The following is a 25,467-nucleotide window of genomic DNA, read 5'->3' as shown; positions in this document are numbered from 1 at the left end:
AATATATCTGATACTATTGCAGATCAGCAGTGCTTTGGAGCACTTGGCGAGCCACTGATTTTCCACCTACCCCCTCAAAGAAATAAGACAAGTCTGAAAAAGAATAGAAATATGATTTTCATGGTAACTGATAACACAAAGGTGCTTATCAATAAATACAGGAATGACTTTGCATTCTTTCCAAATGGAACATTTAGGCTTTACAACACAACAAAGAGAGACTCTGGAGATTACAAGCTGGAAACATACAGCTCTACTGATGGAATACTATTGCACATAATCAACATCTCCCTAGAAATACAAGGTAAGGCCAAAAACATTAAACGTTATATTTTTTTGTTATTTTTTAAGTATTGTCCTAAACTATAACATATATTTGTGAATTTTATTACAAATATGTTTTACTACAGATTATTTTATATTATTTTATACAGACATTTCAGCACTTAATTTTAGTTGATGTTGAAAATATGCCCTGTTTGGCATTCACTCAGTGATGATTTGTCTACTTTTTACTTCTTGGTTCAGAGCAGTTCTGTCTTTACCTCTGCCATTACTCCACTCATAGGTAACACATATACAAAGACAAAATTAAGGAGGAACACACAAAAAAAAAAACATATAATATATTTTATATGGTTTAAGTATTTTATTGCCTAGCAAATAAAAATGTACAGAATTATTTACATGATTTATAACTTATTTCTTAAATATCTGCAAATATGCAATAGATTTCCAAATTGCTACTACATATTATATGTGAAATAATCAAATTGTAACTGTACACCGTAGCCACATCTCTCTCACTGTCCATTTCAATAGCTAATCAATGACTTCCACTGTGTTTTTACAGTTACATGCAGCAATCTGTCCTTGGTACAGCATTAACAGGACAGGCCAGATTGTAGTTAAGCATATTTGCTAAAAGTCCTCCATGAACAGGACTTTGCTTAATGTTTTGTCATATGAGTTTTTTTTTTTTTTTTTTAAAAAGATATTCATCTCCTCAAAGCATCCTGACAAACTGCACTAAGGCATCGACTAAAACCATGACAGACAGATTTTCTTTCCGTGAATTAAAAGTGTTTAGTGTGGTCTTGCACTTATTGTACTACTGTACATTGTTATACTAAAATTCAACTATAAGTCAGTTTTTGAACCCAATCCTACAAAACAACCTCTTCGAAAGTCACACTAGGTTACACATTAACATATTATAGCCTTGTTTCTTTTTATAGGCCTGTTACTGATCAATTTTAGCTGACACAGTTGATCTTTTATGTTTACCTTGAGATTTGATCTCTTGTTTTACGTTGACATAAATCTAAAGATTTAAAAAAGATTAAACTAACTATTCTGAATGATAATATGAATCTGCAGGGATTGGGGTCATCAGTATTGAAAGAGCCTATCCGTTAACCCTGGGATCCAACCTTGGAACCACTACAACAGCTACACTGGCAGCCCTGGCTAGTCCAGGAGATAAGCTAGCAGCTGCCACACAGGTACACACACAAATAAAAAAACTTTATTTTCTGTGATGGACATTATTTCTGTCATTAAGGCATTTGGTTACCAGAGAGCAAATTCAGCCATGGTTTCCCTCCATGGCACTGAAGCATTTAAAACCAATCTCCCTTTAAGAAGAACTTTGTGTTTCTCTTTGATTTTATTCACTGTAATTACATAATAGATTATGGGAAACACACAGTCCTTTTTACAACTGTTCTGGAGAATTTGCGATGTATTAGCTGTTTACCAATAAACCTTCTTGTTTGTTTCAGGTTGCTTTGTGCCATTTTTTCTTTAACCTCTTTGGTATCCTCCTCTGGTATCCCATACCAGCCATACGTTTGCCCATACGTATGGCCTGTGCCCTTGGCAACCGCACCGCCAGGTATGATAAGCAATAGTTTCTGTATTTACCAACAATAAACAAAATGACTAAAGGTGGCAGCTGGACCTTCAAGGGGAATAAAAACATTCCTGAGAAAATACTCATAAAACTAACAATTTAAAGAAAGAATAAAGTGAACTTACTTATACACAGGTACCGCTGGTTTGCCGTTTTGTATCTCCTCCTCTGTTTCCTACTACTCCCATCCCTCGTGTTTGCCCTCTCTATGGCTGGATGGAAGGTGATGACAGGGATCGCTGTGCCAGTCCTTATAGTTATCATATCTGTTGCAACAGTAAACATACTGCAGGCACACAGACCAGATTGTTTGCCACTCAGACTACAGAACTGGGATTTTCTTCCTGCATGGATGATCTCACTGCAGCCCCTGGATAACCTCATCACCAGGGTGACCCTGTGGTGCAGGCAAGGGGCAGGTAAAATCTCAACTACTATTGTGATATAAATTCAAACACTTGCTGGCATTATAACAATTTACTTTCTGACCCTTTACTTGGTGTTTTGCCACTAGGTTGTAAGGGAAACTGCGACACAGTACTGCCACTAGAGAGCAAAAAACCTGGAAGACAAACGAAGGAGAATTGGGAGCAGAATGAGGAAGAAGAAGAGATTGACAAGAGCAGGCAGACACAAAGAGGACTTGACCAATGTGGATGTTGTGATCTACAATACAATGAAGAAAAGAGAGACAGCTCAACAACTATCATGTCTTCAGGGAACTTTTGTAATATGGGTGCAATGTGGTCCACAAAGAAAATCACACTCACAGACAACCAGGGCACTCAGCTTAGCAGCACTCACTTGTAGTGCATATTTTAATCACTGAAAAAGTGTTGTATATGTTTGCATGTATGTAACTTCCAAGACATCTGTCGCTGGGTGAAGCAACTCTTTGAGCTACTGCAGGTGAGATGGCCTGCTGTGTTGTGGATATGACAACAAGCTTTGCACATGTAGATTGTAGGATTTTCTGCCATTCAACAGACCAGAGAGTACTTCAGGTGCTTTTTTCCCCCCAGACGACACTGTAGTTGATTTAACTTTGTATCAGGCTGCAACATAAAATTGGAAAGCTGAATACACTGTATGCATTTCTTGAAGATTTTGGAAGCTGAAGTCAGGTGTGAAGTGGCAAATCAAACACAAAACATTTTCTTAAGATAAAAGATAAAAACAGAGCAATTGTCTTAACTATCTGCAACAGTGGAGACATGTAACTACTGTCTCATTCAAATATGAGCTTCAAATGCTGTCATAACCATTGTTTGACCACAAGGTGGAGCGAAAGGGCGGCAAATGTAACCAGAAAGTAACTACATTTCTTGTAGTCAAATACAACTAAGATGCCACGCACTATACTTGAACAAAACAATTGTTCACTTTGTAAATTGCATGGATTACTACTGTACAGGTAACGTGTCATTTTGACTTCTCTCTTTCTTTCATTCTTTCTTTGTCTGGGGCAGCACTGATGGCTCATTCATGGTAAAGGTAACTTTATATTAAGGTAAGGTTTCTGTCCTATGGACTACAGTGATCATGGTAATAAATGATCACCAATGGGCTACACAATAATATAATAACATAAAGAACATGTAATTGACTAATTAGCTTGATTTCGTATATGAAAGCAGTGGTTTATCTCTCTCCTCCAGGATTATGTCACCCTGTTTTAGTCAATGCACAAAAACATGTTTCTCCTTTTCAGCCGATGAACTAAACAACACAATTGTAATTGTCTTTATGTACAATGTTCAGTCAGCCACTCCGATCATCAAAATTTGAATAAATAAAGCCACTGTTGCTCTGAAGCAGGCTAGAGAAAAGTTGATGAGATTAAATGTGAGCACTGTCTCCATAAAAAGCTGGATTTATATTTATGTATTCTGTTGGTGTCTCTGTCCATGGTACTGACAGACTCAAATCTTTGACCATAAAATGTAGTTGGCACTAGTTACTGCTGCTGGTATTACTAGTACTATCTCTGTCATTGAACTGCGATAAACTGTGATAACGATAGATAACATGCAAATGTCAGCCAACTGCAGACACAGCCAGTAGAAAGTAAAACTGCGTGTCTAAAAAGAAACAGGCGCATTAGATGAAAATGAAAAACTGTAGTTTAAATTATGAGCCAAAGACTGTGCTGACCACACAAACCCAATAGGCACATGTCCAGAGACATTCAGTGTAGAAAGACGTTCTCATTGAAATGACTGTGACCTGTGAGACAGCATTTCCTGTTACACAATTTTAACACCAAGAGGTGGTGCTTATTCGAAAGACAACACTATTTTGTCCGAGCATACATCATCACTTTGATGTTCCTCACCACAACGCACTTTATCAACACAGAATTTCATTTAAAGTTAATTAACGCCTGACATAATGTTGTTACCATCTTTGTTGAACTGTTTGAAATTTAGAGCAAAGATTATCTTGTCACAGTAGAATACCATAAACATCTTTTTGTCTTCAGCTTAAAAAAAAAAAAAAAGCCTCTTGGACTACAATGTCAAGCAGCAGCTGCATTATGTTCACAGGAAAGACAGAGTCTATTGTGGGCCTGTGGGAGCTTCAAATGCAGCACTGTGGCTGTGGCAGTGACAGAGAAAAGCAGTGGTTTGTAACTGCCAGTTACATATCATTGCTTTTGCTCCTATGTACATTTGTGACAGTGGTGTTTCTAAATAAAATGTAGTGTATAGTTTATAAATAAAAAGCTTGGTTGCACAGTACACTGACAGACAGGAAACAGTTTTTTCTTCATGTGCCATTTGCAGACACACAACTCCTCTCATCTTCAGGCAGGTTTAGAACATAACTAAGTGAGTAATAAAACAAGAGCAAATCTATATGCATGGGCTACAGCAGAAAAAATAAACTGCAGCTCAGTGCAGGTTTAAGAAGTTCACACATTCAGACCAGGAGGAGTTTAAGGCAGCTGCTGAAAAAGAAAGTAACACTATTTAAAAGACTATTGTCACCTGTGTACTTTGTTGTTCACTTTGCTTTCACTGATACATAGAACTATATAAGTGAGAGTAATTCCTGTATGGGCTTTGGGACTATAAATTTAAATTGCACTTAGTACATTTAGGGGAAAATAAAAAATAAAAAAATAGAAGTCAGTAACAAACTGTAGCATCAACAGCCCTATACTAATCACCTTTTATAAGAACTTCTTTCCTATATTTCTGTAAAGGCAATATGGTACTGACTACTTCAAACCCACAAAAACCACAGTACAACAATGTCTCACAGCGCTGCAAAGCTGTAGCATGTTACCACAGGAACTGTATCTACTACGGTAGGTCCGAAGACAAACTCACACCGAACAAGCACTATATATATAAAAATAACATTTTTTAACCCCTCAAAACTTGCCATTTAACTTTAATATGCAGTATATAAATATTACAAATAGTTTACAAGACACTATAATGTAGTTGTAAGGATGTGAAAGATCTTTGTGACTGCTTATTAATTAACAACAGCCATAACTGGATTCTGCTATATAATTGGAAAATGAATGACAATATAATCAGTTGTAATTATCTAAAATGTGTCTTCTCCCATTTAATAAGATTACTGCAGGGATTTACAGGTAAACTTCCCTGGTCAGTAGTCACAGAAGAGAAAACAGTCAAGCGACATCAATAGGTTGTTAAATCACTGAAGCCACGAAGAATGAACTGAAACATGTTCAGACCATCTTCTCCCCACATTCTTATTTATGTTCAGCTTGTCTCTATATGTTCTATATGTGGCCATCTATATACTGGTACATTAAAAAACATTTCAATAGTTATATTAGTATATAACTTAGTATCTAACTAGAATTACTGCATTGTAGTTGTATGCCTCCACTAACCAGCCCAGGTACATTTTACGAGCATGTTAGACCGACCACCGACTATGAGAACATCAAAACTGAAAATTTCCTCAAGGCATTCTTGATATATAACGCTCATAAGAATGGGATGAATGTGAGGTCAGTGGGACCTTGACCTTTAACCACCAAAAGCTAATCAGTTCATGGACAGTCGCCGATGTTATGAACATGTGACACAAAGTGATATTTGCCATTTTGTATGGGACTGTAGTAAGTGCTGACAAGCTGACAGCACCTTATATATAAAATTCTATAGTAGTTGAATTTTGTATTGTGTATCATAATATTCCAGTTAATGTCTTTAAACTGCATGTACAGTGGTGTTATAGCAAAATGCCATCCATATAATTAGGAGAAGATCTCAGATGATATCATAAAGCAGAAAGGTCAAAATCGTAGACAGAAGAAAATATCCACGTTCGGTTCCAAACATTCAAAATATTTAAAGTCTAAAAAGTATTCAGTAATATTTTACCAGTGGTCTTTATCTGACTACTGGCACATTTAAGGTGTTCAGGAAGTTTCTAACGAGAAAAGAAGAAGATCTTTGTTTGCTGGTGGGTTGTGGGTGAGAACACAATAACTGCTTCCTTGAGTCTTAGCATAAAAGGCGGCGAAAAGAGAACAAACCTTCTGCCAGTGGAAGCTTTACAGGTCATCCTTCAACAAGGACGGTGTCTCATTGTGAATGTACTGAGTGACAGTTGTGAATTTAAAAAGGTGAGTTTTAGTAGCTTTTTTTCATGATTTCATTGTTGGAGGGTTTAAAATCCATAGTACTATGAATGTTGTCTATAAATGGCCTGTTTTTTAAATTGCATTTTGAACTTATACTTGTATTAGGCTTTTCTACACTCTTGTGTACTCAAAGCGCTTGAATTTATATCATATAAATAAATCGTGTGTTACAGACAATGACTTTTATCTACATCATCACCACTCTGGCAACAGCAGCTCTGGCAAAAGGTAAAAAATTGCTACAGGTAAAAGCACAGGGACAATATTGCAGTAAAAAAAAAAAATCAGGTCTACAAAGAATGGCAGTGAAATTATCTTATACTGTGAATATTTATTCACAGTAAAAATATGACTTTTGTAGTACAAAACAAAATTACAAAATAAAAAAAATAGCATATAGTACCCCTTTCATTCCCCTAGAGAAATAAAACACCGTTCTATGACATTTCTTTGTACTGTACACTAAGCATTTAATTATTGTTTGATTTTAGGTTCTATTGAATGCAATTTTTCTGCTGGAGTTGGACAATATTTTGGAGCAGTAGGACAGCTGTTGCTTTTTCACCTGCCAAATAAAATAAATACAGAGATTAAACTGACAAAGGATGACAAATATCTGATTTTAAGAAAAGACAAAAATCAGAAATTGGACCTGAATGAGGACTACGCAGTGTTGCAGAATCAGTCTGACCTCCTTGCCAGTGGAACATTCAACCTCGGAAATGCAAAGAAGAAACACTCTGGATATTATAATATGGAAGAATTTGATTCTAAGGGAGTTCTACTGAAAAAATCCAAAGTTCATCTAGAAATACAAGGTAGATTACAAATTTTACATTTTTTTTACATTACTACATTTTTTCTGAGCAATAAACTGTTACTGTAAAGATAAGGTGGTGTATTTTATATATTTGTATTAAATCAACTATATATATATATATATATATATATACACACACATAAAAAAAAGTCCCTTCTCACCCCTATGGGTGGTGTGTGTCTTCCTCAATCTCAGGTCCTCTGTCCTGGGAGTTCCTATTCCTTTTTAATTATTTTTATAAATTTTATAAAAACTATATTTCTTTTAGTTCCTTTTTTTTTTTTTTTTTTTTTTTTTTTTTAAGTATTTTGCTCTTAGTAGAGAAGACAAAAAGAAAGTGTGTGCAACACTAAAGTAATTTCCTGAATGTAACTACGAAGAAAGGTTGACTAGATTTCATTAAACATAATGAAAAATGCAATAGAGGAAAGCTTATGATTCTTTATTTCATCATCTAGCCCTGATGTACACTGCAACAAAGATTATGAAACAGGACATTGTCCAAACACTGAGCATTATTTAATAACTTATAGTAAATCCCAGTTCATTTTCTGATGTGCCATTTTAATGCTGCACAACAGATGTTTCAGGCCTAAAACCTTTCCAAAAGTTTAAAGATAAATTAGATTATAGAAGAAATAGGACTCTGCAATTTACAGAGGCAGTTTGAATCACATTTTCTTTTACTGTACATGCGAGTATATGTTTGTGTTTCAGCTCCTGTGTCAGAGCCAGCCATGTCCCAGATATGTCTGTCACCAGAACAGAGGGAGGTCAGTTGCTCCTCTGAAGGAGAAGGAGCTGAGTTCATTTTGAGTTTGGATGGACAGTTACTGGTACAAACCATAAATCACACCCTCTCTCCAAGTAACTGGACAGCAAGGATAAAGTCACCAGCTAAACAAGACGGATTCAGTGTTTCAAATATTACCGTCAGCTTACATGGTGAGCTGACAGGAAGCCTGATGTGTAATGTTTGGAACAACGTCAGCCAACATGAAACAATTATTCACCTGGACGACTGCAAAGGTACAGTACTTAAAGAGCGACTCAGTATTAGCTTCTATCTAGCTATTTTAATTTAATGTATATTGTTACAAATAAACTTTAAAATTTTTAGCCAGATGTCAGGACACATATAGAGGGCATCTCACTAAATACCCACACTTCACAAACTATGCTGCTCTCATGTAGAAAAGCATCCTTCAGTATCTGGAAAGGAGGAATGCAGTATTTGGGAGAGATTTTGGTAGCTTTGAAATTGAAACATGTCAGTGTCAATGTGTCATCTAATTTAGCTTAATGTTTGTATTTTCTAGTTTTTGTTTCCTTCTCCCCTGTTGTGACTGTGGCTGTGATAGCTGGTGTTGTCATTCTGCTTCTCCTTGTGGCTCTGTGTCTTGGTATAAAAAAATTTAATAAGAAACCAAGAACCACAAATCCTAAAAGGGGTAAGTGAAAAATATTCTCCCATGTCTTCATCTGTCTGAATAAGAACCTACTGAAAGAAATTATGTTACCATGGATCTTATTTTTTTTCTGTGATTCAGACAGCTACATCTATTTATCAGTGAAAATACTATTGTAGTTTTGCTTCAAAGGGGTTAAAAATATGTCTTTATGTTAACACTTAAAAATAATTAAACATCTGTTTTTATTTTCCAGATAACTGTGAAAGTGAAGTTGTCTATACAGATGTTAGAGTGATGCGCAACATGAAGAAAACCACACGCAACTCACGTCACAATGTCACTCAACCTTAACCTGACAATAAATACAGTATATGATGAGATAATTACTATATATGTAGGGATATGCTATGTATATGCTATATGTATATGTATTATTTTACTACATAACATGTTAAGGTCACTATTGTGTAACGAAGTCGAAACCTCTTTCCAATTCCTCAACATTACTCTGCAAACACCAAACTGGACAACTAAACTCCCAGGAGGTTAAGATGCTTGTTATTCGTACAGTACACTGCACTATGGCCTGTTTTACTGTAATCAGCTATTTTGTAAAATCTTTCAACCATTCCTTCATTTGCTTCTTAAACATGATCACTTATGTAGTAATTTTGAACGATTTTGTTGTGTTTTGTTTGTTTGTTTTAAACAAACTTTATAAATATTAACTGTATTTAAATAGTGAAATGTAAAGTTTAAAATCTTGCCCACTCGCTGGTGGATGCTGATGACAGCATGTTGACAATTCGGTGGACAACACTGATGTTGGCCAGATCTTTTAGACATGACAGAAAACCTGTCATTGTTATTGACAGACATGCATAGACAGCAAGCATCCAAAAACTGGTACGCCCACTGCACTTGAGACTGTAAGTCCAAAGACTACAGCCATGCACAGAGGTTATATCACACAGTACTCGCTGTTGTACTAAAAATCAGCACAGATGTGATGGAAACGTAGCCACTCAACTAGCGGCCTGGTGCAGACGATATCACAAAGCTGAAGATATGACAGCATGACCTTGAGTGATATTGTTTAAATACCCTGTAACTAGCAGTCAGTAACATTTTACCAAAAAATAAATGTCATGGATGATATCTGGAGGATGAACACTGTCAGAAACTGAAACAAGCTGCAAGCAATGTAATGATCAGTTCTGACCACAAGGGGATGCAAAAAGTCCTAACGTCTAACGAGACAAAGCTCAAGCTGTTACAAATTTAATTTAGTTTCAGTGTGGCTGCTAACTTTAGATACAAGATGAAGCATCTTTTCCACAACAAGTCTTTGAAAATGTCACATCATGGTATCATTACATTCATATATAGAAGAACACACCTACTCATTTTCCCTCAGCCTACAAGCTGGCAGCATAACTCGACTTTTGTAGCTTTATATATACACTCAAATGCAAGTTGATCCTTTAATGTTTATACCTACTATAAATACATCATGAGAATACGCGAGTATCAATCAGGCCATATGGCATTACTATTGGTGACTGGATCTCTTTATCTCTTTGAAAACGGTGCATCAAGTCATAGATGAAATAACTAAAATATAATTTAGTCTGCTGATTTGATCTTTTCAGTTTGCCACAACATGGCCACTTCTGTACATCCGTGAGCTTCTATCCTTTCTTATTATTTTGACAGTGGTCTGTCGAAGCAGCTAAGGCAGAGATGAGAACTGAAAAAAGAAAAAAAAACTGAAGCAGTAGTTACAAAAAAAAAACTCACACATGAGGTTAAATAGTTTCCACTAACTTTTAGCATTGCAGGCTATGGCAATGTATAGTACATTGTTAAAAATAGATATGAGCATATGGGTACAAGATTTAAAGAAGTTCAGAAAACCAGACACTTAGTGGCACCTTCTAATGTGCTGCCTGATCCTTATGAGATGGACACAGCAAACCTTTTGTGCAAGAAGGCACGCCCAGTATGCCCAGGATGGAGGACTAACTGTTAAATAAGACAGTTGGGATGTTTTTGGGATGTAACTGCATTAGGGAATAATCTTTGTAGTAGAAAAGGGAAGCAAGAGCAATTGTGTGCATGAAACCCTCAGACCAGCAGAATCTGAGCAGCTGGAGATACAGTGAAGTGTCTCTGTACTTTGTGATGCTCCTTTTCTTGCAAGAAAATAAAGCTTAAAAGACAATTTGGACTTTTACTAATCAAATAATGAATAATAACAGCAAGATAACTGACTTTACAATCCAATGCTGTATACAAACATTCTTTCTTGCCTTCACCCTAATTTCTCCATGTCTTTACCAGTGATCTGCTGTCAAAGTATAGTGGCTGTTCTTTGAGAGATGGCAAAGGTATTACAGGCTTCATAGAGGAAACCATCAAGCTAAATATGGTGATAATGTGGTGCTACATAACCTGCAGGAACCCAGCGTCACTGAGCTGTCAAACTGTAGCATAACACCACAACTACAGCACATGTGCACTACATTTGAATTCAAAATACAAGTAAGGCCTAATGCCAATGTATATGGCAAATCACTCAAAGCTATCATCTCTTCTGTGCTATAAAAAGATAATTGGATGAATGTATAGTCACATTTCTCTGGTGGACAGTCAATGATGACTTGTTTCATGAAATATCAATGCTGCACATTGGTTAGAAACACTAAACGACTTTACTGACTGATGTCCATGTTCATCCTCTCCCTACACTCTGCTTCCTTATGCATTAAGTCTACGACCAACAACCACAGCTGGCAGCTTGAATTCACAGTGTCCACGGTCTGGTAAATGACTTTGAGCAAAAAACTGACATCTTGATGCATCTTGAATAGTGGACTTACATATATTGCAGAGATATTTTAGAAAAGGAAACTGCAGCCCAGGTGCCCAGTCACTGCTGACTCCATACATTAAAAGCACAACTACACAGAAAACTTTTTCATTTCTGAAAATATTAAGAAAAGCTCATATGCTAGAAATTTCATGTAAATCACAACTGTATTATATAAAGTTTAAAAGTGTTAGCTTTGTGCGTTGTGAAATGTATTACAATTCAGAAATGTGAGGGCAAAAAACACTTCCTCAATTTGTTAACACAGAGCAACACAAAAGACCAGAAATACACCACCCTGCAGTCAGTGGAAAATTTCAGACCAGTCAACAGCCTGTTTTAGAAGCGGTAAGTGAAATTTTAAATTGAACTTTCCGAATGCTGATATTAAAAGTGTTCAGAAAAAAGTTTTTCACTAGTAAATAATTGAAAATTTATTTAAAGAAAAATATATAGATTTTTCTAAATGAACATATTTATAATGAACATGATAATAATAAATATATAATAGATATAATAATAAATGTACTGAACAACATCTCATTTGTTGATTTTTGTCATGTAAACCGGAACAAATCTGATAAAACAAGGCTCTAACAATCTGCTCTCTTTGACAGAAAATGATTTTCTTCTACATGATTATTGCAACTCTGGCAACATCTCTGGTAAAAGGTACAATCACTTACAAACTGTGTAGTTAACAGCAATTGTGTGTAGTTCAATATTGCCACTGTAACATGAATGATAATGCCAATAAATAATTGACATTATCACAAAATTATCAGTAATAAAAGAAATAAGTTAAAACCAAATTCCGAGTAAACCTATGGACTTGAATATTCAGTAAATGGTTGCTGCTGAAAATAAATAATTTACTAATTAAATAATCATCTCTATACAATAGTTAAGATTTTCCCTTCAACTGAGATGAATGAAATTATGTAGCAGTTCTACTGAAACTATATGGTCTACCCTAGTAATGAGAAATATGTCTTAATGAGTATTTATTTATATTTCTGATATTTCTATCAGGGACTTTGGACTGCAATATATCTGAAACAACTGCAGATCACAAGTGTTTTGGAGAACTTGGGAAGCCACTGATTTTCCACCTGCCCACTCAAAGAAATACAAAGACAAGTCTGAAAAAGAATACCGATATTATTTTAAGGACAACTAATAAAACAACAGATATAAAGGATAATTTCAAGAATCGCATTGTATTCTACTCAAATGGAACACTTAGGCTTAACAATGCAACAAAGGGAGACTTTGGAGATTACCAGCTGGAAATACATGACGTTTCTGATGGTAAACTACAGCGCACAGTCAAAATCAATATAGAAATACAAGGTAAGACCAAAAGGTTAAGTATTTTCATAAATAAACTATAACATTCATTTACAAATTAGATGTAAAAACTATGCTGCATAGGTACAAAAACTGTAACTTGTAGGCCCAAGTTATTATTTACTATTTTGCATTTATTACAAATCCATTTTACTACAGAATATTTTTAGTGAATATAGTAAAATCAAAGATGGACTGACATTTCAGCGGCTTTTCTTTTATTTTAATGTTGAAAATATGCCCAGTTTGGCATTCACTTAGTGCTGATTCTTAGGATCAGCTCATGTTCAGTAATAATGAAGATATAAATATTGTGTATGTAACATGTACATATGTAAAATTTTAATATAGTACTACAACTACCACTGTACATTTTAAATGGAGCAGTAACTGCATTACCTAAAGTTTTCATAACATCAGCATTATGAATATAAATCTTATTTTTCAAATATTTTCCAAAGTAACTATAAATAGAACTGCACTATTATATCAATACTCCAAATATTTCACAACATTGTGGATTTTATTACAAATCTTTTATGCATTGGTTATATACATATTTTGTGTAATATCTGGAGATACACTAATTTTCATATCAATATTTTAAATATCTTTAAGACTTGTATAAATATTAGGTGCAAGTGTTGATTTGTCTACTCTTTTTTCGATGGTACACAGTTCTGAAACATACACTGAGAATTTACAGGTATTTGCAAAATTTTACCATGAGAGTTTGTTAAAAATTATTTTACTAAAACTTAAGCACAGATACACACTAAGCTGACATGAAAAAACTAGCAGCAACAAAGGCCGACTGTCGCACCATCTAATGTCACCTTCGTCTGGGCCAACAAGTGGCACTCAAACCACAAACTACAGCCAAAGGCCAACCAGCATGTACATTCTGCACATGCATGAATAACTCTCCATACCAGCTGATGTAGGTCTGTATATGTCACTCAAAAAAGAAACACAAGCCAGTTTCTGCTTCTAATTGAAAATATGTGCTGTGAGACACTGCAGGAGACAGCACAAAGATTAGCGAGTATTCAAGGGTGGTCTGATATTGGCCAATGACCGACCATCAGCTGGGTCTCAAACAAATGTAGGCCTCAAAATGTATTTCTAGAATACAAGTACATAGTGACACAGATACATAGAGATGGCAGTTTACAGAACACACAGTTGATGGTACTGCATGTATATGTGACTAGGTATTTGTCTTTCAGGTCCAGTGTCAGAACCAGTTGTGTCTCAGGAGTGTTTGTCAACAGGACAGAAGAAAGTGAGCTGCTCCTTCAAAGGAGATAAAGTACATCTCACTTTGACTCTGGACAATAACCTATTGATACAGAGGAATACAACTGAACATCATCATCACAATGTTACCATCAGGTTATCCGGACAGCTCACAGGAAACTTAACGTGTCATGTTCAAAACAATGTCAGCAGTAAAAAAATAGTTATCATCCTTACAAGCTGTGCAGGTAAAGTATTAAATGTTTTTTTTTTTTTTTTAAATAAACTTCCGTAAAAAACATGTCTATAACCTTTATACACACACACACGCACGCACACACTAATTTGGGTTCACATTTGTGTTCTCTAGGTTCCACTTCTCTCCCCTCACTTGTGACTGTAGCTGTGATAGCAAGTGTTTCTACTCTGCTTCTCCTCTTGGCTCTGTATTTTGGCATCAAACATTTAAATATGAAAAGAAGACCCCAGACTGTAAATGAAGGTAAGAGGAAGACATTTTTCCATTTTTCCAATTCTCATGTCTTTAGCTTACCCTCTGTCTCACTGAGGACCATATTAATATTGATGCAATTTTTTGCCAAATTAGTTAGTAAAACTTGGCATTAGTTAAGGGTTTGAAGTTGTTTCTTTTATGATTATGTTAGTTATGTTACAATTCTGTAGTAGGGCAGAAGAAAGTACTGACTGATTTGACAAGTCTTTACCATACAATATTAATAGTGTGTTGGAATATGCTTGATGCCTATTTTTACTTCTTTCAGGTAACACTGAAGATGAAATTATCTACTCTGATGTTAGAGTAGCCTACAGAAGTAAAACAAGACCCAACACCCATCAAAATGCAACTTAACCTTCGCCCTAAACATTACTCATTACCTAACCTTAGCCTAAACCCTTACCTTACCAACAAAAAGGTCTGACATTCTGACAGAAGCATCAAGCTAATATCGGTGTTGTAGTGTTTTTAGTCTTGATTGTGTTGATTATAAAAATCTTAAGCCCTTTAACAAATTTTCACTAAACACCAAAACCTCATGTATTAGCACAGAGGTCAAACAAATATCAAATATTTTATATTAATAACTAAGTGCAGAAATTTTTACAGGAAAAAAACAAAACAAAATACAAAAACAACCTTTGCTGCAAATCTTGTACCCAGGTCACTTCGCTAGCAACAATGGCATGCTTAACATAAATTTCCTTGGTCAATGGGTGTCACTGTCCTGTAGTATGTGCAGAAACAGTGGTGTGCAAAAGACTGCATTATATTTTTATGTTCTTGTTTTTACATATAAAACATTAAAGAGTCCTGGCATCTGCTCATCAGGAAAAATGTTAATCTGTGAATATAATGATTTGATTCTTAAACTATAGTTTAAAATTACAGAATATGTTTAAGTATTTATGCATCAAGGTTCGAAAAGTAATGGCTCGCTTATCAGTGCTTTTACTTTCAATGATTTGTGCCTTTGTGTGTAGGTGGCATTTTGGAAGATGTTTAAATAAATAAACAATACAACCAAGAAAAAGCTGTGCTTATAAGTGTCTCTTCTGTACACTGTGTTGTATTTTTGATCTCTATTTAGCATTAAACAATGACCAGATATAAAGAGACCTCAAATACACTCTTAAGTCACCAAATAACAGAGAATGGATACACTTACATTGGTTTGTAATTAATCCTCTGGGGTCGACGCACGCGCCGGCGTGTTTTGACGCATCTTTTCCTGATAAGGCCGAAACAAACTTAAATTACTCCGTCAATTCTGATCGTACAGATAAAAGAAGTATATCATTCAAATCTGTAAAGGGTCTAGTTTTAGTGGTATATCATCATAATAACAACAAAACGTTGTGCTTTTTTTAAATAAAGAAAGCCAACAGGGTGCGCTGTCCGTCTTTTCTGTCTCTGTCATTTCTCTTCACAGACGCGTAAATAAAACAACCAGAATCTCAGCGAATACTTGGCTCATAAAAATAAGAATTATATGGCTAGAAAGCTTGAAATGTTTTCTTTTGAGTGAAATAATTCAAGTCAAAAACAAATCATCACTTTTTATTTAATCCGTATGAACGTAAGGAGAAGTCCGTTTTTTCCTGTCTCACCTCATTACAGGTAATGCGGCCCTGCCTTGTACACTGTTCACTGTTCACATGTAAATAATCTCAGGTGAACCAGGTAAATATGTGCACGCCCCCGAGAAATGACATAAAACGTCAAACTTCATCATAGAATTTACTCACTTTTTCGGCCCGTTTGGATGATGGCGCGTTACGCACGTGATGAAGCGCTTCTTATATTCCACACAGAGACAAACAGTTTAGCTTGTCCTCAGAAGAGGTCCTTCTTCCTGCTTCTGAAGAGTGCAGATGCACTTCTGCTTGCTCCTGCTTCTGCCAGTTTTACTTTGCTTTTATTCCTTTTTACTTCATGCATTCTTACCTGATGATTTTATAATACACTTTTTAACATTATTTTACACCTTTTTTACCGCATTTGGAATTTTAGTGAAGATTTTATTTTTAATTTTATTTTTCATCAACCTCCGATGACCATGCCTCTCTTCCCTGAGGACGATCACAGCAAACTCCTACAGAAAATCACTATGCTGGAAACTAAAGTGCAAAGGTTAGAGATGTACATGGAGATAAATGGACTATCTGGGAAAGAGGACACTACTCTACCACTTTACCATAGTAGCAGACAAGAGCATGCTAGTATACAGATAACTAGCACTAACAAGACCGAGCAACAGGAGGGTTGTGTCCGGGTAAATAAAACCACTGGTATCAGTCCTCCTTGGAACGCTCTCGGATCAAAGCCAAAGACTAAATCAGGACAAGCAACAGGCAGAACTCAGCGCCCAGAAATCTGTGATGCGACAGGCTGGCCAGCATTACCATCCTCCTCAACTCCTGTGCAGAGGAAAGCACAGCCATGGATAACAGCTAAAGGGAAAAGGAGCAACAAAACTCCTAAGAAACTAACTGTACAGCTACAAAATAGATTCGCTCCACTACTGCAGGACCCTGGATCTTCATCTGATCACTTGGACAATCCTCCACATCTACAGAGAGGGGCAAGGTCTGAAAACTCAACAGAAGACAGAAAACTAAGAGGAAAGCTAACAGGGCCTCAGACTCTGATTGTGGGCGACTTGGTCATAAAAGATGTGAGACGGATGTGCAGTAACAACACAAAAGTGCTGTATTTCCCAAAAGATATGGTCTCTGACACTACTGACAAAATCCTGAGCATTGTTGCAGAAAACCCAACTGTGAAAAACCTCGTACTACACACAGGGGCAAATGATATTGTGAAGCAGCAGTCCGAAATCCTCAAAAAGGACTTTAATAATCTGCTAAACACAGTAAGGTCTCTAAATGCGGAGGTTTTTGTCAGTGGACCTCTACCACCAGTCAGAGGAGGAACTGAGAAATTCAGCAGGTTACTAGCACTGAACACATGTTCACAACACAAGCTTGATTTGATGTTTTTAACTGAAACATGGTTAGGACAAGATAATAATGCTGCAGTTCTTATTGAATCAACCCCTCCAAATTTCAGTTTTATGAGTGAAACAAGAATACATAAGAAAGGAGGTGGAGTTGCTATTTTATTTAGTGATAGCCTCAAATGCAAAAACATATCATATGGAAAGTTTGACTCCTTTGAATATGTTGCTATTCATACCAAATCCTCCTGTCGAGCAATATTTGTAACTATTTATAGACCCCCAAAGTACAATGCACATTTTTTTGACGAGTTTGCTAAATTACTATCTATTGTATGCACTGATTTTAATTGTATTGTTTTAGTGGGTGACTTTAACATTCATGTTGATAATCTCAATGATGCAAGTGCAAATGAACTCTTAAACATCCTGGACAACTTTGGGCTTTCTCAGCATGTAACAGATCCAACACACATCAAGGGACACACACTGGATCTAATAATTTCTAAAGGTCTTAATATTTCTGAGGTGGAGGTGACCAATGTTGCTCTTTCTGATCATTACTGTGTTTTTTTTAAAACAACCACCCCTGCTGTTTTGCACACAGGCGAAACAGAGGTAGTCAAAAAGCGGAACATCAACGAGAAGAGCTGTGCATTATTCATTCAGGCTTTTACATCATCACCAACCATGCCATCAGCCCCTGTTGATGATCTTGTAAGAAGTTTCAGTTCCAAAGTTATGACTGTTATTGAGTCCATTGCCCCAATTAGGACCAAGGTATTGTCAGCAAGAAAAAAGTCAAAGTCACCTTGGAGAAAAGCCACAGTGGTTAAAATTCAGAAAAGAATATGCAGACAAGCAGAACGCAGGTGGCGAAAAACCAAACTCCAGGTTCATTTCGACTTATACAAAGAGAGTCTTCAACACTATAACCAAAAACTAAAAAATGCAAGGCAATCATTTTTCTCAGAGGTTATCAATAGAAACAGCAATAATGCCCACGCATTGTTTTCTGTTGTAGACAGACTCACAAACCCAGCACCCTCTTTTCCTTCTGAACTACTGTCCAAAAAGTCATGCAATGATTTTGCAGCCTTTTTCACAGACAAAATATTAAAGATAAGACAAACTATCTCTAGCTGCAGTCCTAGGAACATGACAATATCACCTGTGCCTCCTTGTTCTCCAGCGAATCTAGAACATTTTGATCTCCTTGATCACAGAGCGCTGACAGAAACGCTTCTACAATTAAAATCTACATCATACTGCCTTTATATTTTACCAACAAATTTTTTTAAAAATGTTTTTAACAGCTTAGCTCCAGATGTATTGCAGATTGTCAATAGTTCTCTTCAGTCAGGGCAGTTTCCCCAGGCCTTAAAAACTGCTGTCATAAAACCTCTCCTTAAAAAACCTAATCTAGATGCTTCAGCAGTAAGTAACTACAGGCCAATATCAAATCTTCCATTTATGGGAAAAATAATTGAAAAAGTAGTTTCTCAACAAATTCACAGATTTATGGTGCAAAACAATCTTTTTAATGCACTTCAGTCTGGATTTCGCACACACCACAGCACTGAGACTGCACTTATTAAAATTTTAAATGATTTACATTTAAATAATGATGAATCCAAAACCTCTGTTTTAGTACTACTGGATCTCAGTGCTGCATTTGACACAGTTGATCATGATGTGCTGCTTCATAGACTAGAAGCTTGGGTGGGAGTTACTGGCTCAGTGTTAAATTGGCTAAAATCTTACTTACAAGAGAGAGACTATTTTGTCTCACTTGGTAACTATGAGTCTGAGCGAACAAAAGTGAAATGTGGGGTTCCTCAGGGGTCTATTCTTGGTCCTCTCTTATTCAATATCTACATGCTGCCCCTTGCTCAGATTATGGAATACTACAACATTGACTACCATACCTATGCAGATGACACCCAACTTTATATATCAGTATCATCTCATGATTATAGTCCTCTAATTTCATTATGTGAGTGTATTAATCAAGTCAAAGAATGGATGTGCCAGAATTTTCTCCAGCTCAATACAGACAAGACAGAAGTGATTGTTTTTGGCCCCAAAAATGAAAGGTCAAAGGTCATTGCTCACCTTGACTCCATGTCATTGAAAGCTACAAATCAAGCCAGAAACCTTTGTGTAATCATTGACTCAGACCTGAATTTTAACAACCACATAAAATCCATCACTAAATCTTCCTATTACCACCTAAAAAACATTGCTAGAATAAAAGGTTTTCTTTCTACACAAGATGCAGAAAAACTTGTTCACGCATGTATCTTCAGTAGGTTAGATTATTGTAATGGCTTGTTCACAGGTCTTAGCAAAAAGTCAATCAGGCAGCTGCAGCTAATCCAGAATGCTGCTGCCAGAGTCCTTACAAACACCAAGAAACTGGACCATATCACACCAGTTCTCAGATCACTACACTGGCTTCCCGTTAGTCAAAGGATAGATTTTAAAATTTTATTGCTAGTTTATAAAGCACTAAATGGTTGTGGACCAAAATATATCCAAGATATATTAGTTCCCTATGAGGTTTCCAGACCCCTCAGGTCATCTGGGACAGGTCTATTGTGTGTTCCCAGAACCAGAACCAAACAAAGTGAAGCAGCATTTAGTTACTATGCTCCTCACTTGTGGAACAAACTTCCTGAACACCTGAGGTCTGCTCAAACTGTCAGCTCATTCAAATCTGGACTGAAAACTCTGTTGTTTACTGCTGCCTTCGAATAATTGTTATCTTTGTTTTCTTAATGTGCTTTTATGTTTTATTTTAATTTACTTTACTTGATTTAAATTTATTTTATGTTAAATGTCTTTATTTTTAAATGCTCTTTTCAATGCTTTTAATGCTTTTAATGTAATTATATGCCTTGTAAAGCACTTTGAATTGCGTAGTGTATGAAAGGTGCTATACAAATAAATTTGCCTTTGCCTCAGAGTAACAACACTGAATTTAAGAAAAGCCATAGCTGACGTGGAGTATCTGGACGCTGGTAGTAATTGTAAAAACAATCAGTAGCAGAGGGCACAAATTTTTAGCTTGAATAATGTAATGATCACCACTGACCACAGGATGGAGCCAAAGCTTATCACAGGTAACCAGGTATAGATTTCCTCCCTGATACAGTGCACATTTTTACCACATTCACCATATATAAGATGCTGACTCTAAAACAACTCTTAACTCTCTTTTCAGGGCCTCAAACAAATAGTGCCTCATTGGTAAGGCTGCCACCCTACAATGATGATTTGATTCATCAGTTGACATGTTCAGGAAGGATTCTCATTTTGTTAGTAATTTCTTTTAATTTATATTATTGTAAAAAGGGCAGTGTCAGATAACACTGTAGAATCAGCTTTTACAAACTGACCTTTGTCCTGAATAACCTAATCATAAAACTAACTGCAACTGAAAAACAGAGGGGAGATGTAAAGAAATTGCTGTGTGACTTATTTCTGTTTGCTGCTCTTATGCTGTCAGCTCTGGTGCTGAATGCTGGAAAAGCTGGTTAAACTACTCCTGAACCAGCTGCAAGGACTAACTGCCGCTCAGCATCACTGTTTCTTTGGCAAACGGTTCTTTCGAGATACTCCAGGGTGCAATAAGGTTAAACTATGACCAGGATGCACAGTATAAAGCTTTCTACCGTATTTGGAAATCTAATGTTCAACACAGGAAATGAACAAAGGCTTAACAGTTAAGTCTAAAACACAAGACTTGAAATATAAGCTGATACATAGGTGTAGGTATAGTGTGGTATGGCCATTGTGCTGGACTGTAGTGCGTAATATTAGGGCCAAAGCCATAAAATGTACATATATGTAATTATTATCCATGCATGCTTGTCTTCTAATGGTAAGTATGGTAAGTATGTCTTCTAATTGTACAAGACAGCTTTTCTGCAACACTTTCTTGACCAAGTCCTTTTATCGTCTAAGACAACACTGACAGTCATTTAGTTGTCACTAGTGCAAATAACTCACTGTATATGTGCTGTCAGAAAATCCCATTTTTACTGAGCATCAAGGAGAGATGTTTTGCACTCTTGTGTGACTGAAAAAGAGAGACGCAGAGGATGAGTAAGGTTTAATAGAATGTGAAGGGTTAGGGCTTTAACGGTGTGTGGTTTCCTGCAACAACTCGGTCTCACGTCATCAATTAATCCTCACCTACCACTGTAGCTCAGGCCACATCTTTCTCCTCTGGAGCTGCTTTACCTGTTCAGTTTGTGCCTTCAATCTTCTTGCGCTTTTCATTGACACATTTATGTTTACAACATACTGATGCCGACTCTCATACAAAGCGATAACATCTGAAGCAGTCTTTATGCTTAGGTCATATGGAATAACACTTATGACTTTCCCTGCTTTCTCTACCTGCCTCCCCATCTCTCTACCCTCTGTATTTTTATGAGATGACTGCACTAGAAAGAAGGAGGGCTTCTCCCTCTGCCTAAATGCCCCTTCCTTTGAGAACATGTGGCCCAACTGCAGCAGTCTGGTGAGTTGGCCTTGATTTGGAAAATGACTCCTTTACTTTTGTCTGACTGCCTGCTGCTTCCACAGCTGCAGCTTTTATTCTCTATTTTTATTTCAGGTTTTTTTGTTGTTTTTTTTTTTTTTTAACTCAAATCCACTTGTTTGAATTTTTGGTCAGTGGCACCTGTTGAGGACAGAATCTATAGACCACTTCTCAATTCCCAAAATATAAATGAAAAATGACAATGACTTTTATCTACATCATCACCACTCTGGCAACAGCAGCTCTGGCAAAAGGTAAAAAAATTGCTACATGTAAAAGCACAGGGACAATATTGTAGTAAAAAAAAAAAAAAATCAGGTCTACAAAGAATGGCAGTGAACTGATCTTATATTTATACAAAATAAAAATATGACTTTTGGAGTACAAAACAAAAAAATAGTAGTGTATAGTACCCTTTCATTCCCCTAGAGAAATAAAACACTGTTCTATGACATTTATTTGTACTGTACACTAAGCATTTAATTATTGTTCGATTTTAGGTTCTATTGAATGCAATTTTTCTGCTGGAGTTGGACAATATTTTGGAGCAGTAGGACAGCTGTTGCTTTTTCACCTGCCAAATATAATAAATACAGAGATCGAACTGACAAAGGACGAAAAATATCTGATTAAAAAAAAAAAGATAAAAATCAGAAATTGGACCTGAATGAGGACTACGCAGTGTTGCAGAATCTTCTTAAAATAAATTTAAAGTCTTTCAATCATTCCTTCATTTGCTTCTTAAACATGATCACTTATGTAAAATGTGATGTCTTTGTAATACTTGTACAGCATTAGGTAATTTTGAAGTATTTTGTTTGTTTTTAAACAAACTTTATAAACATTAACTGTATTTAAATAGTGATATGTCTGCAAAGGAGGTCAGAATACAAAATCCTGTTAGTATAAAATATATACAGCTAGCATCTGTGTCACTATTTTATAAACAGAACTTTTACCAACATCAAACTAGATAATATCATAATATTAACTATTCACCTTCATAATTATGACTGTAGCTTGAAATGTAAAGTTTAAAATCTTGCTCACTCGCTGGTGGATGCTGATGACAGCATGTTGACAATTCGGTGGACAACACTGATGTTGGGCAGATCTTTTAGACATGACAGAAAACCTGTCATTGTTATTGATAGACAAGCATAGACAGCAAGCATCCAAAAACTGGTACGCCCACTGCACTTGAGACTGTAAGTCCAAAGCCTACAGCCATGCACAGAGGTTATAACACACAGTAATTGCTGTTGTACGAAAAATCAAAGCCACTCAACTAGCGGCCTGGTGCAGACGATATCACAAAGCTGAAGATATGACAGCATGACCTTGAGTGATATTGTTTCAATACCCTGTAACTAGCAGTCAGTAACATTTTACCAAAAAATAAATGTCATGGATGATATCTGGAGGATGAACACTGTCAGAAACTGAAACAAGCTGCAAAGCTGCAAGCAATGTAATGATCAGTTCTGACCACAAGGGGATGCAAAAAGTCCTAACGTGTAACAAGACAAAGCTCAAGCTGTTACAAATTTAAGTTAGTTTCAGTGTGGCTGCTAACTTTAGATACAAGATGAAGCATCTTTTCCACAACAAGTCTTTGAAAATGTCACATCATGGTATCATTACATTCATATATAGAAGAACACACCTACTCATTTTCCCTCAGCCTACAAGCTGGCAGCATAACTCGAATTTTGTAGGTTTATATATACACTCAAATGCAAGTTGATCCTTTAATGTTTATACCTACTATAAATTCGTCATGAGAATACGCGAGTATCAAGCAGGCCATATGGCATTACTATTGGTGACTGGATCTCTTGCCAATTTTGAAAACGGTGCATCAAGTCATAGATGAAATAACTAAAATATAATTTAGTCTGCTGATTTGATCTTTTCAGTTTGCCACAACATGGCCACTTCTGTACATCCGTGAGCTTCTATCCTTTCTTCTTATTTTGACAGTGGTCTGTCGAAGCAGCTAAGGCAGAGATGAGAACTGAAAAAAGAAAAAAAAAAACTGAAGCTGTAGTTACAAAAAAAAACTCACACACGAGGTTAAATAGTTTCCACTAACTTTTAGCATTGCGGGCTATCGCAAATGTACAGTACATTGTTAAAAATAGATATGAGCATATGGGTACAAGATTTAAAGAAGTTCAGAAAACCAGACACTTAGTGGCACCTTCAAATTTGTTGCCTGATCCTTATGAGATGGACACAGCAAACCTTTTGTGCAAGAAGGCATGCCCAGTATGCCCAGGATGGAGGACTAACTGTTAAATAAGACTAAGTTTTTGGGATATAACTGCATTAGGGAATAATCTTTGTAGTAGAAAAGGGAAGCAAGAGCAATTGTGTGCATGAAACCCTCAGCCCAGCAGAAGCTGAGCAGCTGGAGATACAGTGAAGTGTCTCTGTACTTTGTGCTGCTTCTTTTCTTGCAAGAAAATAAAGCTTAAAAGACAATTTAGACTTTTACTAATCAAATAATGAAAGATAACAGCAAGATAACTGACTTTACAATCCAATGCTGTATAAAAACATTCTTTCTTGCCTTCACCCTAATTTCTCCATGTCTTTACCAGTGATCTGCTGTCAAAGTATAGTGGCTGTTCTTTGAGAGATGGCAAAGGTATTACAGGCTTCATAGAGGAAACCATCAAGCTAAATATGGTGATAATGTGGTGCTACATAACCTGCAGGAACCCAGCGTCACTGAGCTGCCAAACTGTAGCATAACACCACAACTACAGCACATGTGCACTACATTTGAATTCAAAAATATAAGTAAGGCCTAATGCCAAAGTATATGGCAAATCACTCAAAGCTATCATCTCTTCTGTGCTATAAAAAGATAATTGGATGAATGTATAGTTACCTTTCTCTGGTGGACAGTCAATGATGACTTGTTTCATGAAATATCAATGCTGCACATTGGTTAAAAACACTAAACGACTTTACCGACTGATGTCCATGTTCATCCTCTCCCTACACTCTGCTTCCTTATGCATTAAGTCTACGACCAACAACCACAGCTGGCAGCTTTAATTCACAGTGTCCATGGTCTGGTAAATGACTTTGAGCAAAAAACTGACATCTTGATGCATCTTGAATAGTGGACTTACATATATTGCAGAGATATTTTAAAAAAGGAAACTGCTGCCCAGGTGCCCA

The 25,467-nt window shown here is 36.2% G+C and overlaps 2 protein-coding genes and 1 long non-coding RNA gene across 3 annotated transcripts; all 3 read left to right on the top strand.

Annotated features, from left to right (window-relative positions):
• The first annotated feature begins 1,416 nt into the window (after positions 1-1,416).
• Positions 1,417-2,074, top strand: LOC113143339 (uncharacterized). The gene is made up of 3 exons (XR_003297021.1): positions 1,417-1,505; positions 1,785-1,897; positions 2,051-2,074. It is a non-coding gene; the product is annotated as an uncharacterized LOC113143339 (long non-coding RNA).
• Positions 2,075-6,416: 4,342 nt separating this feature from the next.
• Positions 6,417-9,293, top strand: LOC113143342 (uncharacterized). Its single transcript, XM_026328918.1, has 6 exons — positions 6,417-6,533; positions 6,725-6,779; positions 7,043-7,369; positions 8,089-8,400; positions 8,691-8,822; positions 9,037-9,293. Exons 2-6 carry the CDS (start codon positions 6,728-6,730, stop codon positions 9,132-9,134), a joined length of 921 nt encoding a protein of 306 aa, XP_026184703.1. The 5' UTR covers positions 6,417-6,533; positions 6,725-6,727; the 3' UTR covers positions 9,135-9,293.
• A 2,682-nt stretch (positions 9,294-11,975) lies between these two features.
• Positions 11,976-15,202, top strand: LOC113143413 (CD48 antigen-like). The gene is made up of 6 exons (XM_026329015.1): positions 11,976-12,003; positions 12,273-12,327; positions 12,688-13,008; positions 14,235-14,492; positions 14,615-14,746; positions 15,027-15,202. Exons 2-6 carry the CDS (start codon positions 12,276-12,278, stop codon positions 15,113-15,115), a joined length of 852 nt encoding a protein of 283 aa, XP_026184800.1. The 5' UTR covers positions 11,976-12,003; positions 12,273-12,275; the 3' UTR covers positions 15,116-15,202.
• The last annotated feature ends 10,265 nt before the right edge of the window (positions 15,203-25,467 follow it).

Source organism: Mastacembelus armatus, chromosome 14, assembly GCF_900324485.2.
Source record: "Mastacembelus armatus chromosome 14, fMasArm1.2, whole genome shotgun sequence".
NCBI lineage: Eukaryota > Metazoa > Chordata > Actinopteri > Synbranchiformes > Mastacembelidae > Mastacembelus > Mastacembelus armatus.
This window is presented reverse-complemented; position numbering and strand designations above follow the sequence as displayed.

What these genes read in the sequence shown, in the direction of transcription:
- LOC113143413 (XM_026329015.1), top strand. Translation starts at nt 12,276, where the DNA reads ATGATTTTCTTCTACATGATTATTGCAACTCTGGCAACATCTCTGGTA. An exon ending in GGCAACATCTCTGGTAAAAG is followed by an intron (nt 12,328 to 12,687) that starts GTACAATCACTT and finishes TATTTCTATCAG; the next exon opens with GGACTTTGGACTGCAATATA. An exon ending in CATCCTTACAAGCTGTGCAG is followed by an intron (nt 14,493 to 14,614) that starts GTAAAGTATTAA and finishes TGTGTTCTCTAG; the next exon opens with GTTCCACTTCTCTCCCCTCA.
- LOC113143342 (XM_026328918.1), top strand. Translation starts at nt 6,728, where the DNA reads ATGACTTTTATCTACATCATCACCACTCTGGCAACAGCAGCTCTGGCA. An exon ending in AGTTCATCTAGAAATACAAG is followed by an intron (nt 7,370 to 8,088) that starts GTAGATTACAAA and finishes TTTGTGTTTCAG; the next exon opens with CTCCTGTGTCAGAGCCAGCC. An exon ending in TCACCTGGACGACTGCAAAG is followed by an intron (nt 8,401 to 8,690) that starts GTACAGTACTTA and finishes TGTATTTTCTAG; the next exon opens with TTTTTGTTTCCTTCTCCCCT.